Source organism: Passer montanus, unplaced genomic scaffold (genome assembly GCF_014805655.1).
Source record: "Passer montanus isolate IOZ18808 unplaced genomic scaffold, ASM1480565v1 scaffold49, whole genome shotgun sequence".
NCBI classification, from domain to species: Eukaryota; Metazoa; Chordata; class Aves; order Passeriformes; family Passeridae; genus Passer; species Passer montanus.
The window spans coordinates 1,654,374-1,673,637 of record NW_024369818.1 but is presented as its reverse complement, the minus strand read 5'-3'; the positions used below and the strand labels follow the sequence as shown (position 1 = coordinate 1,673,637).

General features: G+C 41.0%; 1 protein-coding gene across 6 annotated transcripts in view; it reads left to right on the top strand.

The window, feature by feature from the left end:
• Positions 1 to 19,264, top strand: part of DIAPH2 (diaphanous related formin 2) — a 170,639-nt gene that overhangs the window by 49,664 nt on the left and 101,711 nt on the right. For all 6 annotated transcript variants that reach the window (XM_039722540.1, XM_039722538.1, XM_039722539.1 and 3 more), the window contains 4 exons: positions 8,764 to 8,865; positions 10,256 to 10,350; positions 11,188 to 11,289; positions 17,316 to 17,555. In XM_039722540.1, the coding sequence (XP_039578474.1) occupies positions 8,764 to 8,865; positions 10,256 to 10,350; positions 11,188 to 11,289; positions 17,316 to 17,555 (539 nt within the window). The remainder of the gene's footprint in view (positions 1 to 8,763; positions 8,866 to 10,255; positions 10,351 to 11,187; positions 11,290 to 17,315; positions 17,556 to 19,264) is intronic.

The window sequence follows — 19,264 nt, the reverse complement described above, 5'->3', positions numbered from 1 at the left end:
AGCCATGGAACCCAGGGATGCTCCAGGGGCTGGGGGAGCCTGTCCCAGGGTTTGGGCTGAGCCATGGAACCCAGGGGTGCTCCAGGGCTGTCCTGGGGTTTGTGCTGAGCCGTGGAACCCAGGGATGCTCCAGGGGCTGTCCCAACCTCTGTGCTCAGCCATGGAACCCAGGAGTTCTGCCCCAGGGCTGTCTGAGCCTCTCTGCTGAGCCATGGAGCCCAGGGATGCTCCAGGGGCTGGGGGAGCCTGTCACAGCCTCTGTGCTGAGCCATGGAACCCAAGGATGCTCCAGGAGCTGTCCTGGGGTTTGTGCTGAGCTGTGGAACCCAAGGGTGCCCCAGGGCTGTCCCAGCCTCTGTGCTGAGCCATGGAACCCAAGGATGCTCCAGGAGCTGTCCTGGGGTTTGTGCTGAGCTGTGGAACCCAAGGGTGCCCCAGGGCTGTCCCAGCCTCTGTGCTGAGCCATAGAACCCAGGGATGCTGTTCCAGGGTTTGTGCTGAGCCATGGAAACCAAGGGTGCTCCAGGAGCTGTCCTGGGGTTTGTGCTGAGCCATGGAACCCAGAGGTTCTCCTGGGGCTGTCCCAAGGTTTGTGCTCAGCCATGGAACCCAGGGGTGCCCCAGGGCTGTCCTGGGGTTTGTGCTGAGCCATAGAACCCAGGGGTGCCCCAGGGCTGTCCCAGCCTCTGTGCTCAGCCATGGAACCCAGGGGTGCCCCAGGGCTGTCCCAGCCTCTGTGCTCAGCCTTGCTGAGGCTGGCAGGGCTGCTTGGCACAGCCTCCACGCAGCTCACTGGATTTATTTGATGCCATCCACCACAATGCCACAGTTCTAAACATTTGTTTATGGAGGACTAATTTCCCAACATTTTATCCTTATTTCTATTGATCAGCTATCAAAGCTCTGCTTACCAGTCAGCCTCATGGGGTGCTGACTTTTACTACTGAAATTAATGGGATCTATTAAGGCAGATCATTTGCCAATTATTTTTAATATGGTCCTTTTACCCTGTGAAGTTCTGCTCTGGCTCTGATGCCTGTGAAAGCTTCTTTTTGGGGTCTGTGGGCTCAGCGTAACAATAAATACCAGCTAATCTTATTTTTGTTTTTACTCTAAATGGGAGAATAGAATTCTTTTAACTAAACATAAAATCAAATTTCTTGTGTAGTAAGTCAGTGGAAATGTAAGATTTTATATTTGGTTGTAGGGCAGAGTGTATAACCAGGGTGGGCTACATTACACTAAAAAGTCAAGCAATTTGGAATTCAGTATGTTTATGTATTTTGCATGCATGTTTATTTTAAAACCTTGTTGAAAGAGCAATGCTTTAAAAAGGAAGAAAATACTAAAATGTCTGTTTGGACATGTGTATTTTACTTAGTGTTTCAATATTTAGTCAGGAATGTTAAATGTCAGATATCACAGTGATAGAAGAAATCAATTTATCACTTCATTTTTACTAACATTTTAGTGAGTTCCATTAAACACCAATATCTAATTAACTTGACTGTATAAAAGGATTTTTGGATATTGGGATTTTAGCCTCATAATTTGGAAGGTTCCTTTGGAAAATGTGATTCCCCTAAGTGTGTTTGTTTGTGAAGGTGAGCTTTTTATGGGCTTCATCAAGGGGAACAGTAGGTGAACTAATAATTTAAAAGATATCTAGTTATTAGACTTCTCACAGTAATAAAAGAAAATGAGTTTGCTAGAATCTTGGTAAAATATGACAGCAATTTAATGACTTTTTTTTTTTCTGAGTCTTGATACTTTTTTTTTTTTTTTTACTTTTGGAAATTGTAGGGCTAAGAAACTCATCAGAATCTGGGAAATAATTACAGCTGTCCTGTCTCAGTTTGGTGGTGATGGTGGCCTGATGTCAGAGGAAAAAATACAACTGGGCCATGTGGCTGTTGAAATTAGAAATGCTATTATGGGCAGCATTTTATTGACGTAGGCAAACATCTTCTCTGCCCAGTGAAAACTTGTGAGAGTTCTGAAATCAGGGGTGGCTCTCGGGGCTCAGGGGCTGGGCAGGGCTCAGAGCCCCCTCAGCCCCAGGATGTGCCAGCCCTGGGAGCTGCTCCAGCCCCTCCAGGGACAGCCTGGCCATGGTGGCAAAGGGACAAACGGGCTGCACAGTCCTGGGGTTTCTTCATTGCAGTGTTCCTGAGGTTTCTGCATTTCAGTATTCATGGGAAAACAGCAGAGGTCATGGAAAAGGCCTCTGGGTTTTATTCCAGCTTCTTCCATCACATCTCCAACACTGTGGATGGGGTCCATGGGAATATTTTCAGTTTAATCCTTGTTTGCCTGCTGTTGGTTGATTTCTAATCTTCATCTGTGTTTCTGTGGCCATTTGTGTGTCGTGAATTGTTCATATTTGCTTTTACTGTCTCACAGCAAAAGCAGCATCTTCCACAGGCAAAGCCAGCTGTGAGATCAGGTGTGGCTGTGTTTGGGATTTTCTCTGTTTCCGAGGGGAGGAGTTGTTTTGGTTGTTGGGATTCTGTCTTGTTTTGGAGTTTTTGTGGCCCAGGCATCTCCTTGATGCTGTTGGTAGAAAGCTGAAAGCCATCCCAATACAGAGTGGGCAATTAAGTCCGTTTTAGCTGTGCAACTTTGCTGCACAAGTTCTTGCTAGAGATTGACAATTAGACTACTTACAATCATTTTAGGGCAATTTTAACAGAGCAAGGAATATTTCATGTGAAATTAATAGTAGTCATTAAATGTGGTGGTCGAATAAAGTAGCAATCAATTATAAGAACAATTAATAGGAGTACAGATCCCCTGTTACTTTTTTTTTGCAAAACTAATTTGTAAAACTAAGTTATGATCTCTTTTATTCTTCCACAGAGCATAATTTGTTGGGTTGATGCCACTTCCTTCAGCTTGATTACATTAATTAGGCAAAAAACATACAAGATTGCAAGAGGTTCCATGTTTTTTCCTCCCTGCTTTATTTTTTTATCTTGAGAGCTCAGTGTAAGATTCACTTTTAGATCAATTGCTTGCTTTGTAATAATTCTTTTTTTATTGCTGTACCAGGTATTGAGCTCTTCTGATTGCAGAAAGGACAGAGTGACAGCAGGAGTGCTTAATTAATTTTGCTTCAGGAATTGGTAACTGAGTGATTTTAGGTGAACTGAAAAATGCCAGGTGGCATTGGGAATAAACATGAGATCCCCCAGCTGCTGCCTGAATTGACAGGAGGCGTGGCTGACATCTGCTGATGCTCTTGCATTTCTCTCTGGATATTTGGGGAAACTGTTTGCTGGTTGTCAACGTTAGAGCCCAAACGACAGAGAGAAGCTGTGAATGAGTTTGGATGCCAAAGCACCTCAATCCCAGTTCCTGCAGTTGATGGATTGCCTGGCACAGGTTCTGCAGGGTCCAGGAGGGTCTGTGTGAGCTGTGGCCTCTGCCAGAGCCTCTCGGTGTTCTGTGTCACTGCCTGCAGGCCTGCTGGGGAATGGCTCCTTGGTCACTGCTCCTGAGCTTGCCCTGTGGCTTTCTCCTTGCTGCCAGCACCAGGGCTCTGCTTCTGCAGGTGACAAGGGACAGGAGCAGAGGGAACGGCTTTGGGTTGCACCAGGGGAGGTTTGGATTGCACCTCAGGAAAAATACCTCCACAGGAAGGGTTGGCAAGCATCACCTCCAGCTGCCCAGGGAAGTGGCATCCTGGAGGTGCTCAAAGCCACCTGCACGTGGTGCTGCTGCTGGGACTGCAGGACCTTCGAGGGCTTTTCCAGCCTGAGCCATTCCATGAGCCCATGGACGTGTTGGTGATCAGCAGGTTGGTTGTGCAGCCTGGCTGGAGCACACAAACTTTGTCAGAGTTATTCTGCTGCCTGCAGGCAGAGCTTGGACGTGGTTCATCTGCTCTCACAGATGTTCCTGTGTCCCTGCAGGTGGCTGCAGGAAGGCCAGGCTGTCCCATCCCTGTCCCATTCCAGCCTGGGAATGCTGTGGGCACACCAAGGGACACCCTGGGGTGGCTGAAAAAAAGAACAACAGCAAATTTGAGACTTTGTCTTTGACTTCCCTCCTTCTCCCCCTTCATCTGACTTTCATTTCCATTTCTGAGTGCCTCTAGGACCAGCACAGGAATGAGAGACTATCGTAGCATCCAAGGTGATCCATTTAGCCAGACCCTGAGAACTTTTATTGTGTTGCAACAGAATTTGCTGCACTTTTGTGCTACAAATTACTTTCTAATCTTTTGGTGGCATTCCTAGCTCTTCATTTCGTTTTTCTATCAAGTCATATCACATCACGAGTTTGGTTTGTTTTAGTTTTTTTGGGAGAGGGGGATAAATTCAATGTAATTACTACTTTCAGGTGCTCAAGTCCTCTTGTGTGTGTAGTTTCCATTCCTTGCAACTGTGTGTACACTTCATTTTTTTCTCCTGCACTCCTGCACTAGCCATAGTTCTTCTCTCAGGTAGAGGCAATAACAAAGCAGTTAATTTCTCTTGTATGTTTACTTCTGCTGCCAAATACTGGCAAATGCAATTGGGAAGCCACTTGCCAGATGGAAATAAGATGAAATTACTCGTTCATTTCCCATGACAATATCAGGATGTTTTTGTTCACTGTGTGAACAGACTTGACAGAAATTGGAGGCTTAGGCTCAGGTTAAGGTAGGCTAAAGGTCACCTAAATATCTGCTTTCTCCATGCTTTAATTCAATGTACTCCTTTTTAGCTCCCTTTAATTTTCATCCCCATTGTATTCATGACTGACAGTTTTTGCTGTTAATTCTTTATTAGAATTATTCATTGATAATTTAAAGAAATAAGGGAATTTCATATGAACTGGACATTTCAGCTCATAATAAAATGCTTTAACAACTTCAATATCATTAAATAAAATCATATATATTTCAAAAATTTAGTCATGGCTGCTTCAAATGCTATTCAGTAGCTGAATTAATGAACAGGTGTAAAATGATAATTTTCAAGAATAATGTATGCTTCCTTTTTTTTTTTTTTCTTTTTTTGCTACAGAAGTACAAAAGTACTGATGGTAGGATTTTTTCCTAATTAAGTCTCTGAAGTATTTCAACCTGTTGATGTATCTTCTTTGCCATGATTATCATTAGCCCTGCTTAATGTGTTTTAAGCTTCCATAACGTTTTGTTTGGGGTTTGTATGCCCTGGCTGGCTTGGGAGGGTTTCAAGCAGGGCACTTGCAGTGGGATTAGAGGAGTTCCCAGCTCAAGGTCTCACTGAAGGCACAGCTGGAGCTGCCCATGCGCTGGGAAATGTCAGACCAACAGCAAACAATGCCTTGCAGCTTCTTGCATCAGCTTTTTCCCTCCAACACTCGTAAACAAATGTATTATTGCTAAGTTAATAGAGCTCTAAATTAGGAAAAAGTAACTTAGGTGGTGCTGGTGTTTACATCTGTGTTTGCTGGTCTCCAGGAAGAATCTGTGTGTGCTGAAGGGCACAGGCTCTCCTCTGGCTCTGCCATGGTGGCTGTCCTTCCCTGTCCCTCTTCTGTCTGTCTGAGGTCAAGAAGAGGGAAAAGCCCACCCAAAACCTTGCACAGGTCTGATGGTGTGAGGTGATTGTGCATGAGTGGCTCAGCAGCTGCACTCCCCAGAGCACACTCACTGCTCCAGAGCTGTTCTTTCAGTCTTCTCTTGCTTCATCCGTAGTGGTCAGAGTAAGGAGCATTCCCCTCTGCTGCACCTTTTGTTTTAAACTCTGACCATTTCTGGCATGGAAACCTGGGTGTGGCAGCACCAGCTCTTGGTGCTGTCTGTAAGACTTGCTGGTTTGGAACCAAGCTGATTTTGAATGAAGATGTAAGCCAGAAGCATTATCAAAGTGCTGTAATGAATAATCACAGCACTGAGCGCCAAGGTCTGCATGAAGTAACACAGCTGCTTTAGCTTCCAGATTGATTTTTCATCTTGCTTTTCTGAGCTGCCCTGTGCTGTCTGCTATAAAATCCTTCTTTCATCTCTCCCTTTGGTTGTGTGGCATCAAACCAAAAGTGTGTTATCTTTGAACAGGCACTTGTGAAAGGAGAGCCTGACGAGGGGCGGGAGGTTGGTCAGCAGTGCCGTATTGAGTTCTGGAAAGTATCAAGTATCTTTTTAATTGAGTTAATTATTTTTTCCAAATTCCATCATCCGTGTTGTGTGACAGTTGAATCACTGCTGAGATGGATAGTGTGAGCAGAGCCTCTGGCAGAAGAGGGATGAGCTTTGGAGAGCTCTCAGATGCTCCCTATCATCTCAAGCATGGCTGAAACGGTGGTGGGGAGATTCTGGGAGTTGTCTCATCTAGAAATGTTAATAGTGTCTCTTTCTGCCTGTGAGTTTGGGCTTGGCAAGATTGGTGTTGATGCTGTATTGTGGCTTTAGTGCAGTCACAGAAGCATCTGGTTCTGGTGTTTCTCTGGTTTTTGTGAATTGGCATGAAGTGAACTTTGAAGTCTCATGTGTGGAAGAGAGAACTTCCTCTAGTTTTAGAACATTTTCTCTGGCCTTTTTCAAGTAGAAAAAAATGATTCTAGCCCAGACATGTGATGTTTGTTAAAGGGATGATCTGTAAGTAGTGGTGTTGCAGCCCTTCAGGCCTGAGCAGGTCAGAGGAGCCATGGTTTGTTCTGAATGTGTGATGTGCTGTGGTTTCAATGTAGTTCCTGATTTTACAACCAGTAGAGTGCACCTGCTCACAGGTGAGGAGGGGTGATAAGGAAAACTGGTTCTGTGCCCTGTACAGGCAGGGTTCCTCTTGTGAATTCTGCCTCAGCTCACCCTCTGTGTGTCTGTTTATAAAATATTTTGTCCTTAAACCGCAGACTACTCTTCTTTTTTTATACCATAGCAGAAGAATAGCTTAATACCTGTTCTGCATTGGGCTGCTGTGGCACCTTTGCCCTTGAACTCTTGCTCACAGGGTGTTTGTCACTTGTTCTTTCTGACTTTTGTGAATTACCTCTGTAGGAAGAAAGTTTCCTTTCTGTGAAGTGATATTTGATAACAAAAACATTTATTCCTCTTGTTTTCTTTTACACTGTGACTTCTGCAGTCTGCCAGCCAAGGAGCTGGGTGTGTGTTTTCTGCAGGTTTGTCTTTGGTGCTCCCAGCTCCTGAGACAAGTCTGGACCCGTTTGTGGTGTCCAGAGCTTTAAAGATGATCCCTGGAGGTCTGGAGGGTTTAACTCTTGGACAGATCAGGTTTGCAGCAGGTCACCCATCTTCTTGAATCACTCTTTGTCATCTGTCTCAGCAGACAAAGCCCAGGATTTCTCTCTGCTGTGACAGAACAGAATTTGTAATTGTCTTTCTTGCCTGCCCATGGGACAGCTCATTTTTAACTCTTGGGTGTTTTTTTTGTTTGTGTTGTTGAGCACCTGGTCTTATTTCCGTGTTTAATTGAGAGCAATTAGTGCTAAGGGCCTGATTACAGAATGAAGTGTCACTTTAGGGTTTTAGGTGGCAGCTGGGGGTCAGTGCTGGGCTGCTGGGCTTGTCTGGGCAGGGGCAGCTCCGAGCCAGCTGCTCGTGGCAGGCTTGCAGGCCAGTGGAAAACAAGGGGACAGCAAGGGCTGATTTGTTCTAGAAGAATTTTGCTTTTCATTTTTCAATGATTTAGGCTCTTCAGAGATAGCTGGGGCTGAGGGCACTGCCTGGGACTGGCATGAACATGGCCAAGAGAAACTGATTATTCAGGGCTGTAAACCAGCAGAATTCCCTTGTGCCAGATGTTTTCCTGGTGGTAATGGGTGTGAGGAGACAAATACCCGGTCTCTACATTCTTTTATTTTTTTAATTAAAGAGATTGAAACTGAGGCTTTATGTTATTCTTCACTCTAAAAATTAACATTTTTTCCTTAGGAAATACCTGTAATGAAGCCCACAAAGGCTCATTACAGTGCAAAAAAAAAAAAGTGCTCAGAGAAAAAAACTGTATTCAGTCTGCTTGAAACTTCATCTTAATTTGACTTTCCAGTTTTTCAGTTACTTTTGAATGACTTAAAATATTCATTAAGTTCAATTAATGTTAAGCACATTAAGATTCTATTCCTTCAGTGCCAAATATGTTATGTTATATTTAAAAGGAAATAAATCCTTGTTAATGGGTTTACTTAATGCTTAAGAAAATTCTGCAAAAATTGACTGTTTTAAAGTATGCAAAAAATCAGCTTATATTTTAGGTGCTCCAATGCCACATTTCTTTCCATATAAGTTAAAGTGCTGAATATAAGAGTAGTGAATTGTGCTAATTTAAAAGGAATCACTTTAAAATATACACTGTTTTCTTGGTTTTGCTCTTTACCACTGACAACATAAATAATTAGTAAAAACATACCTTTGTTCAGTGTGAGAAGTATCAGATGATTTATGTTGTTGGTTTTGGATGAAGAAGTTACAGATATTATTAATGTTTCAATAGAGGGCACTCATGTGCTTTGAGGTAACACCAAATCCCTGTATTTTTAAAAATGCTTGCAATGAATTGGAGCTGAACTGAAATTTCATGGGGTTAAAACACATAAATATTATTTGGTAGTGCTTGGGAAAATTGTTCATTGTCATATTTTTAGTTCTTGTTCCTTTCAGTTTTGGACATTTGCTTTGTTTGTTTGGATATTTTACAGTAGGTGGAGGCAGTGCAGTCACTTTGCCTTGAACTGATTGTTAAAGATGTATTATTATGGCTTGCTAATGGACTTGCTGTTAGCTAAGATGGAACTGTTGTAATAATGAATAGAATTTAATAAATACCTTCTTTCCAGCCAAAAAGCCTGTAGAAGAATCAGAAGAAAAGAAAGCAGCTCAGTCAAAGAAGAAGATCAAAGAATTAAGAGTTTTGGATGGAAAATCTGCACAAAATTTATGTAAGTGATGTGAAGGGCATTAGGTCAATGTCTAAGTCACATCTGCACATCAGTGTTCATAAATTGTCTTTTTTTGTTTGCACATACAATTGCTTTCTCTAGAAACTGCTGATTTGAACATGACTCTTAAATTCCATGGTGTTTGAATACACATTCTGAATTCACTATATAACCTGGGAAAAATGAAAAAAAGTAACGTGGAAAAATGATTTAATGAGTTTTCGGGGTTTTTGTCAGTTAATTCTCTCAATTAACTGACAGCATTAACTGCTCAGGACTGGAAGTGCAATTCAGTGACCACTGATTTGGGCAGAGCAGAGTGTGGGGGGTTTGTGGGATGGGGTTTAGGGGCCATTCCTGGCTGTTCCTTCTCCAGAGCAATGCAGAATTACAGGTTCAGGGGAAGGTGTTATCAGGTAGGCTACGGAGGTGCAGGTACTGCTGTAAATTGTAACAAAACCAGCCCTTGTGTCATTCAGCTTGCTTCTCTCCTCCTTAATTATGGAGGCAAATCAATCATTAACAGTAGTGGAGTCTTTTATTTCCATCAGAAACTCCATAAATGTCACTAGTCCAACTGTGCCCCTGGCAAATAAGTGTGTAAACCCAAATGTGGGCATTTTTTAGTGCCACATCCGTGAGCAGAAGATGAACTATGATAGAATAGTTCACAATTGACAGAAAACTTCAAATTATGGCAGCATGGATGCAGGATAATCAGGCACAGTAGTCAGGCTGAATATAAAGCACTTTTTTACAATGTTATGCTGATCCATCTGTTAAGAATTCTTTGTAGTTTACTGAATGGGGCTCTCTTGAGGTTTTATAACATTCTGTGATCAAATTGCTTTGAGAGCTCCACCTTTGAAGGGTTTGCATTGTGTGTGTCTCTTGTATAAGTTCAGTTACCCTAAAAGTGGTAAAGTTAGGGCATTTTCTTACTCTGCCCAGCTCTTCATTACCACTTGGATGTGAAATCTTTTCTGGAATATCACATAAATATCATTGACCCAACTGTAAGTGCATTCATACATGGTTATGGAGGTTATGGGATCAATAACAGCAAATAGATGAAGATATCTGTTATTGGCTGAGTAGGTCTGCTTATGTAGGAATGCAGATGTCATTCATAAAGATAAAACTTTAATGGAAAGTAATAGTGCTAGGGAGCAGCTGAGCCTGCTTTAAAAGTTAAAATTGTTGTCATAGTTTCACTTCTTAAAGGAAATTTGTTATAAGTCAAACTGCAGTAATTGCCCATCTAGCATTTGTTTATATGGGAGACTTCTTAACTTAATATTGATGGGGATGTGACTTTCTGAGTTGCTAGAAATGGTGTGCCTTTGTGTATCAATCTTTTTGATTCTGATGATGTATTACTGAATTTCAGCAATATTTTTGGGTTCCTTCCGTTTGCCTTACGAAGAAATAAAAAATATCATTTTGGAGGTTGATGAGGAGAAACTGAGTGAATCCTTGATTCAGGTATGTGAAAATAGCTCTGCTTTTGGTTATAGCTCATTTTCCACATGAAAATGGCAGAAGGACTAGGAATTCAAGAGTAAGACAGGGCATATATAAATAAATGCAATTTACACTTTAAAAAATGCACTATTTTAATGCATTATTTTTAAAAAATATGGTGTATTAAATGCAAATCTACACTTTTACTGAGTATTTCTTAAAACAAACTATTATTCAGTCATAATATAAATATTTTAAATACTTGCCATATCTGTATTTTGACACCTTAAGATCATACAATAACTCACAATTTTGTTTGGGGACATGAATAAGTCTGCCAGGAAATTGAACTTTTGCCTGAGTCCCTGTACATTTGCCATCTAAAACATCTGTACAATTTTGGGTTGTTGACCTTTTTTTATAAGGTATTTTTAAGTGTACTTTGTGCACAGATATTTTGAATGTCTAATGATTGTAATTTTTTTTTTTTTGCTATTTTGTCATGTTTTACACAGACCAGTTATCTTTTGATTGATATTTAATGAGCGAGATGCAAGCATTAGGGCAAAAGGAGATTGTAGAGAGACAAAGCTCATTGAGGCTGTCAGGCCCTGAAAAATGATACTGTAACCTTTTAATACATTCTTCAAATCAGAGACTGCAGCAGAGCAGTTGATGTCTGTATTAAATAATTGCTGCTTTGATTTGATGTTTATATAATGTTAAAGCTGCGTAAATAAAATAAACCTCCCGTAATTTCCTCGTGCATTTCCATGTTGTGGTATTTTGAGCATGTTATTTTTATTATCTTAGGTAGTTTAATGTAACAAATTTGATATAATGCCTTGTTTGTTTTAGAACCTGGTGAAGAATCTCCCTGAGCAGAAAGAACTCAATGCCTTAGCTGAACTGAAGGATGAATACAACGATCTTGCCGAGCCTGAGCAATTTGGAGTTGTGGTATGTGTTAATGCAAGGATGAACTGCAGAGTTCCATTCTGGCATGTAAAAAGAAACAAATTTCAGGATAAAAATCTTGTTTTACTGTTTTTGCAAGACCTGCAGTAGGAAAAGTTACTATTTCCTGATGAGTAGTAATCAAAAAAATGTCTTCAATATGTATGAGGCCAGCCTGGGCAGGGCTGTGAGCAGCCAGATTGCAGCAGGTCATCCCAGGGTCCCTTCCTGTGTGAACCTCTCTGATTCTGGGATTCTGGGTGTTTGTCTGGAAGGAATTACTCTTGTGGTGATCTTCCCATATGTGAGGACACGAGGCTTGACTCCATTTTGCTCAGAAGGCTGATTTATTATGTCATATATCATATTAAAATACTACATTAAAACTATACTAAAAGAACAGAGGGAGAAGAAGGATCAGAAGGCTACAAAGACCAAGAATAGAATAGAATAGAATGCATAACAAAATCCTGTGACTGCTCACAGCCCTGGCTGTGATTGGTCACTAATTGAAAACAATCCACATGGACCAGTGGAAGATGCACCTGTGGCATTCCACAGCAGCACACAGTTATTGTTTACATTTCTTTCCTGAGGCTCTCAGCTCCTCAGGACAGGAAAAATCCTAGGAAAGGATTTTTCATAAAATATCATGGCTACATTTTTCTGGAAGGAATTACAGAGTAGCATTAAAAGCAAGGCACTCCTATGCCAGGCCAAATCTTTGTCTGCCTGTCTTGCCTTGAGTGTTCATTAAACGGTTCTGAAGAACCCTCTGCCTTCAAGCAGATAAATTTCCAGGAGCCCATAGACGACCCAGCTACCCCTTGGCATTGATAACTGATAAATTTGTTTAGTATCAAAACCTGAAAGCAGCGGGAAGAGTTAATAAGTGCACATCCATATTTGAGATGTGTGATCAAACATCTGTGTTTATACCAACACTAACTGCAGAATGGCTCAAGGAGAGGTGGGAATTGGTACTGGAACTGGAATTGCAGCTTGTGTTCTGCTCCTTCCAGTCCTTCCAGTCCCTGGATCTGTTCAAGGTGCTGCCAGGATGGCTGGGGCCTCTCTGGAAGGAAATCCCAGCATTTGCAGGAATTCTTTAATCCATGCCTGGGGTGAGGTGGGACCCTGAGTTCCTGCCAGCCCTTGGGAATCACTTTCTGCTCCTGGTCTTCCAAAGAGCTCAGGAGTCTTTAGGCAAATGAGCTCCTGTTTTCACTTCCCCTCCTCAGCCTAGGAGATTAAAATGATGATGAGAGCCTCTGGAACGTGCTCAGGATTTATCCCCAGCTCCACAGGAGCCACGTTTGCTCTTGCTGGATTTTTAAGGCATTATGTACATTAAAATGCATTAAAACAGAAATAGAGGCCTCTTAGAAGACTTTTTTACTAAAAAGCTCTGATTTGAGCATAATTTGGCTTCAGAAGTGGCTTTTGAGTGCTTTTTTTTAAATTATTTTTCAGTTGGGGAAGTAACAGAATATGATTTGTCCTAATGAGATTTTTGGAGAGGATTTAGAAAATGAAAGATATCAATGGCTTCTTTTGCAAAACTTTAGCCTATTGATTTCCTTTTCTTTTAATAAATGTCATGAAGTTCCAAAAATATTTTATTTCCAAACAAAGATGAGGAATTTTGATAGAAGTGGAATACATTAATTAGCCTTACTACAAGTAAAACATCACCATTTATTGATCAGTAACAATCTAAAAATCTCTATAAATACATATTTGCTGCTTTCTTTGAAGCAATAATAGCATGCATATATATTTAAAATATAAACATGTGTGTTATGTGTTTAGACAGACCAAAATTTATCTGTGAGTATGTGTATTGTGATATATGCATATATATATATACACACACACCTACATATATATATAATTTTTTTTATATTTAAGGGTATATTCCCCCCTACCTAGATATGGTCAGACAAAGTGAGAAATTCCTTGGGTTTTGTGCAGGGAGCATTTCTGGAGTGTGTTGAAGGGAAATGCTCAGTGGAAGCAGGCAAGCTGGAGGTGTCAGGACAAAGGAAGCCTCTGATGTTTGGGAATTCTGTTCAGTTTCCTGCTTAAAATCAGCAAAGAATTTGGCAAAATTGTGCCTAATGACCTTGATTGAAAGGGCTGTGTTGGCATTCCAGTGTTTTGCTGCTGGAAATTCCTTAGTGCTTCACCCTGATGTTTTAACTTGGGTCCTGCCCTGCCCCTGACACAATTCCCTTCACAGGCATCCCCTGCCTTGTCTCACTGCTCTTTGAGTGAGGATGCTGACCCCAAATCTCAGGCTCCTGGTTCCTCCAGGCTGGGATTCCTGCTGGGCTGGAGCTGGAGGCCTGCCCTTTTCCTCTGGTTATTGGAAAAGCCACAAAAGTTCCTTCATTCCCCAGCAGTCCCACGGTCGCTGTTCCACTGATTTGTGTTTCTGAGGAAACACTGACTAGAGCAAGTTGAGAGAGTTTCCAAGTATTTAATGCAACATTAATTAGCAAAAACTGCTTAATCAAACATCTCCAAATGGTGCTGTTTGCCTTCTGAAGGAACCAAGTTTCCTGGAGCTTGTTTGCTTATTCAGCTTTACCATCTGCTTTAATAAAAACCAGTACTTTGCCTTATGGGTCCTGCTTCTGTCTTATTTCTAGAGGCCTCTAACTGCGTCACTGGTGCTAAAATTCTGGGTTTGTTTCTGATTATGAGATCATGGAACTGTCCATTAACGTGGAAGAAATGCACCTGAACCTAAAATCTTGACTGGAGTTATTTTTTCTAATGTGTCAAATTAATTTTAGAGTTTCTCATTAATAATAATCTCAACCTTGGCTGTAGGAATAGAATACAGACTACTTTAAATTATATACAAAGTGTGCCCCCTTATTTTTAAGTAGATTTAGGTGTGTTAATTATTAAGATATGTTAATTGGATAATCACTTTGCCCATCAAATTTAATAAAGGTTGGAATAAGTTGCTTAAAATTTGTGTGGAAAAACCATACTTAGTAAAAGATTAACTTATTTGAAGGAACCCATTAACTTAATATTCAGCTGATATGTAAATGAAAATTAGGACTGCATTTTCATTTAGATGAATGTTAAAATCAATTATATATTCTAATTAGTTATTGGAACTTTTTGAAGTTATATCCTGGGATCAAAAAAAGCACCACAACTTCCTCTAAAGGAAACTTTGCATAGATGTTGAAGTAGAGCAAGAAAAATGTATTAAGTGAATAATGTGTGTAAGATTGGCTCAGCTGGATGTTACCTGAGTTCTGCACCTCAGCCTGGTGTTCAAACTTCATTTGTTTGTGATGTGAACAGCTGCAGCTTCAGTGAGGAGCTGCATTTCCACTTCAGTGCCAGCTGAACATTTTTGGTATCACAAAAGCATAAATTGGAATGAGGAGTTGTATAAAGTTGCATATTCTGTGACCCTTTTCCTCCCGTGTAACCAGCTCAGCTGTCATGAGCAGTCCTGCCTGGGAGGCAGACAAAGTGGGGAGAATTGTACAAGTTTATTGCACCTCCTTTGCTTTATAGTCATTCAGTCTTTTAAATTGAATTTATTGGCTGCTTGTTTGGCCTCATTGTAATTTTGTGAGCTGCTGCAGAATTAATCTTCCTAGAACGTTTCCAGGGAAAAAAAGGCAACTTTAATATAACATAGGTAAGAGGCTAAGTTGTCTTAGTAAGTTGACAAATTTTTATTAGAGGAATGTCAGCTTTTTCTCAGGAAGTGAGGCAAATTTAATTGTGCTTTTTGCCTTTCTCCAATAGCCTTTGATCCTTGTTTTAATACAGGGCTTGAGAATTGAATGATGATAATAAAGCATAAAGAACTGAATAAAGAACTTGATTAGGTAGAGAGTTCAGACAAGACCTTTATGAGAGCCCAGAAGGGGAAATAATGATATGGAGCCCATCACTGACAGTCAGCTGGAAAAGAAATATCCATTTCTTTAACTGTTTGCAGGGGAAGCTGTTCCATGCGCCTGTTGGAATGTTTCATTTCTTATAAATATATATATATAGATAGAGATATGCTTCTGAAACTGATTTTATTTAGAGCCATAAAGAATTTGAGCTTTCCAAGTGAATGCAGGCTGTGCTCCTTACCTAATCCTAGGAGATTTCTCCAAATTCAGTATGTGATCACAATTTCTCTGTCACTGAACACGTGGATTTAGAAACAGGCCCACAAAAGGGGAAACCAGGGCAGGGTGGGGCAGGAGGAACTGAAATAGGATTTGTTCCCATCTTCTGCTGATACCTAAAGGGCATTTTGTGTATAAAAATGTTCTGGGCTTTAAGGAAACAACCCACATGAAAACAGCTCTTAGGAAATTATTAAGAAGGTTTTAAAATATTATGTAGGTCAGGGAATGGAATTAAAACTTACTGCTGTGTTGGTGGTCAAAAGCTAATAAATGATCAGTGTTCCATGACACTACACAGCATTAAAGAAGAGAGGACACTTGTCTGAAGTTTGAGGATTGTTCTTCACTAATGTTTATGTCACACTCTCCTGTGGGCTTGTACGTGTTTTGTTGCACTCTGGTTTTGGGATCTAAAGCTTTTGACAATTTTTTTTCTGTGCCATTTTGAGTAAAAACAGCAATTGGAGATTGTTCTACAAAAGTTAAAGCAAATTATGTGATTAATTTTAATTTCCATCTACTGCAGATTAGTGTAAGTAGATCCTTTCAAGGCAGATGTTTTCAGTATGATATTTCTGAAATACAGGATGATTAGAAGAATAGTGTTTCAAGACTTTCAATGATTTTGGCTTATAGAGGCTCAGAGAGAAATTTGTGACAATGGAGATTTATAAAAAAAGATCACTAGTTCTGCTGAAATGCTTCTTTTCTGATCCTTTCCTTTTCCTTGTTCCAGCCTGATCATAGGAATTGTTTGAGACCATCTGGAGCGCCTTCATGTTTATGTTCATTTTAGAATGAATTCATTATTATTCAGGCCACTCAAGTCCTTCCTGTGAAAGTTATTGCTGCTGCTTCTGGAAGCTGTTGGGAGATAGCACTGCTAGAAAAATCCTGGTTCCTCAAAGGACCGTGGCCACATTTTGGCCAACAGAGACAGGAGCACATCAAAATCTTCCTGTTTTGAAAACCAAGATGTGTGATTTGTCCCATAGCAAAGCTTTTCCTGCCAAGTGCTTCAGGAGCACCCTGATGGTGAATACATTGGGGAAGAAATCTTTCTGTATTCTGCTAAGTAAGATGAGCTAGATTTGAGTATAACCATTCTTGCAATTAAATTGAAAATTTCAAGTGGTTTAACAGGGCTCAGTACATTTTTTTTCCCTAATTTTAATGTCTCTTGTGAATTACAGTGTGCTAAGTGGGAGGAAATAACTCTGAACACTCCTGCAAAATACGAAAGTTATTTTGTGACCTAGCCTGGTGAATTTGGTCTTGGGGATTTAAATTAATGAATCAGCATTGTAGATTATTTTCAGTATCTCTGTCATTTGCTGTGTTACAACGTCAGGATTGTAACCTCCTTGTCAGGGTTTACAGCTCCCATGTTTTTGTCAGAGCAGGAAGGAATGAGTGCTGTGCTCTTCTTGCGTCGAACCTCCCATGTGTGAGGACACGAGGCTTGACTGACTCCATTTTGCTCAGAAGGCTGATTTATTATGTCATATATCATATTAAAATATTACATTAAAACTATACTAAAAGTACAGAGAGAGAGGAAGGATCAGAAGGCTACAAAGAACAAGAATAGAATAGAATAGAATAGAATAGAATAGAATAGAATAGAATAGAATAGAATAGAATAGAATAGAATATTTTTCATAAAATATCATGGCTACATGCTCTCTTTTGCCAAGTGTCTGAAACACGGAGGTGCTGGGGTCCTGGGGTGCAGGGCAGGCAATGAAAACAGGCATGTGTTCTAACAGTTAGAATTTGAACTTTTTGAGCTGTTGAGAATTTGAGCTGTTCTGGTACCTCAGTGTCTGGTGTTTTACGTGTGCTGTGGCTGGGTGCTTGCAGATGAGCTCGGTGAAGATGCTGCGCGCGCGCCTCAACGGGATCCTGTTCCGGCTGATGTTCGAGGAGCACGTGAACAACATCAAGCCCGACATCATGGCAGTGACCCTGGCCTGCGAGGAGCTCAAGAAGAGCGAGAGCTTCAGCAAGCTCCTGGAGCTGGTGCTCTTCCTGGGCAACTACATGAACTCTGGCTCCAGGAACGCTCAGTCCCTGGGCTTCAACATCAGCTTTCTGTGCAAGGTAAGCGCAGGCGCAGAGCGCTCGGGTGCCGCTCCTGAAACTCGGCACACAGCAGGGGAAATGTACTGAGTGTAAATGTGACATCAGCCACCGAAATTTACTGACTGCACCCTGTGTTTAATCATGGACAGGAAGGACACAGTCAGCATTCCTTGGGTAGTTTGAAGGTGTCTTTACTTTTTGCTCCTAAGGAATGTATTTCAGCCTTCAGGCTTGTCTGGCAGAACTTGAGAGCCTTTATTTTGCATTTTATAATAGCTCCTTTTATAGTTATACAGTTATATTATAACTATACTTATAACTCCTTTTTTAGACCAGTGACTATCATTTAATGGACTTTCTGCCCATGATAAGAGATTTTTATTATTTTTTTGAGTCAGCTGTCAGCAAGGTGTCTGTGTACACATTTCTATGTGCAGAATACACACACTTCATGATGAGGAATCCTAATGTGATGAATTCACTTTTCAATACAACCAGAGTTTTGTATTGATTTTTTCTTTTTTCTTGTTTCTTGAACAATCTTAAAATTAATTGTCTGTTTACTGGATGCAGTACTTACATTATGCAGTCTGGAAAAAAAGAGGAGAAAAAAAGCAAGTATTGATCTGGGATAAACGTTTGGTTTTGGAAAAGAAATTATTTTATAACAGAGCTGGTCATTTCATACACAGAGATCTGGTTTTGTTCAAACTTTTATTAAAACATGATACAGAAAATAAAAGGAAGCACAACTCCACCCTGTCTGGACTGAGCTAGAAGGCTAATGACTGAGGAGTAATTGCAAATCCTTAAAAACAGATTATCTCTCTGGATGTTATATTGCAGTGGATGATGTTATTGAAGATAGAAATGATCTGTAAACAATCTCTTGGCAGAAGGCAGAGATCTTAATTTTGTTCAAATAAGAGACATCATCATCAGAATTCCTGGGATGTATCAAGACTGGCCAGGGAGAGCAGCTATTCCTGTGCCTGCTCCAGAGCATGGAAAGTGCCTGAGCACGGACTGCTCTGTGAAAACAGAAATACAGCAGCAAAAGCTCAGGCTGAGGGAGGAGCTGCAGTGATCCCCTAAAGTTTGCTGTGTTTGTTTGATATGTCCAGAGGATCCAGCTGCTTTTTGAACCCCCAGTGCAGCAGGAGCCCCCTCAGGAGTTCCAAAATTCCGTTCAGTGGGAGTGGGACTGAAAGGAAAGAGAATTGTTTCAGGGATGTGCAGGTACAGCTGCTGGTCCTGTGGTGCTGAATTCAAGTGAGGAGCAAGAGCTCAGTTTCAATAAAGCTTTTGCAGCGTTCTGGCTGGATCAATGTGTGTTCATCTGTTAAGTGCTGCTATGTTGCTTTTTGTTCATAGTGCAAATAGAACAAGACAAGCTGTTTATCCAGGCTGAGCATTACTGATGAGGGGACATTTATTGTCCAGCAGCCTTGTTCTGGGAAGGGGGGAAAGATTTCTAGGGTAGGAGAAGGTCTATAATCTCATAAAAATCAATAGAGAGCCTTTTTATAGCCATAATAAAGTGTCACTCCAGTGATGGCTCATACATAAATTTTTCCTTGCATTGGCTGCCACGTTTAACTCTCACACCTGAGATCTGCACCCAGAAGTGGCTGGGAGAACCCAGCCCCGTCCTGGCAGTGCCTTGTGGTGTGATTGGCATGGGTTAAGTGCTTTACTCTGTGTCAAGGGAGAGTTTTGTCTGGTGG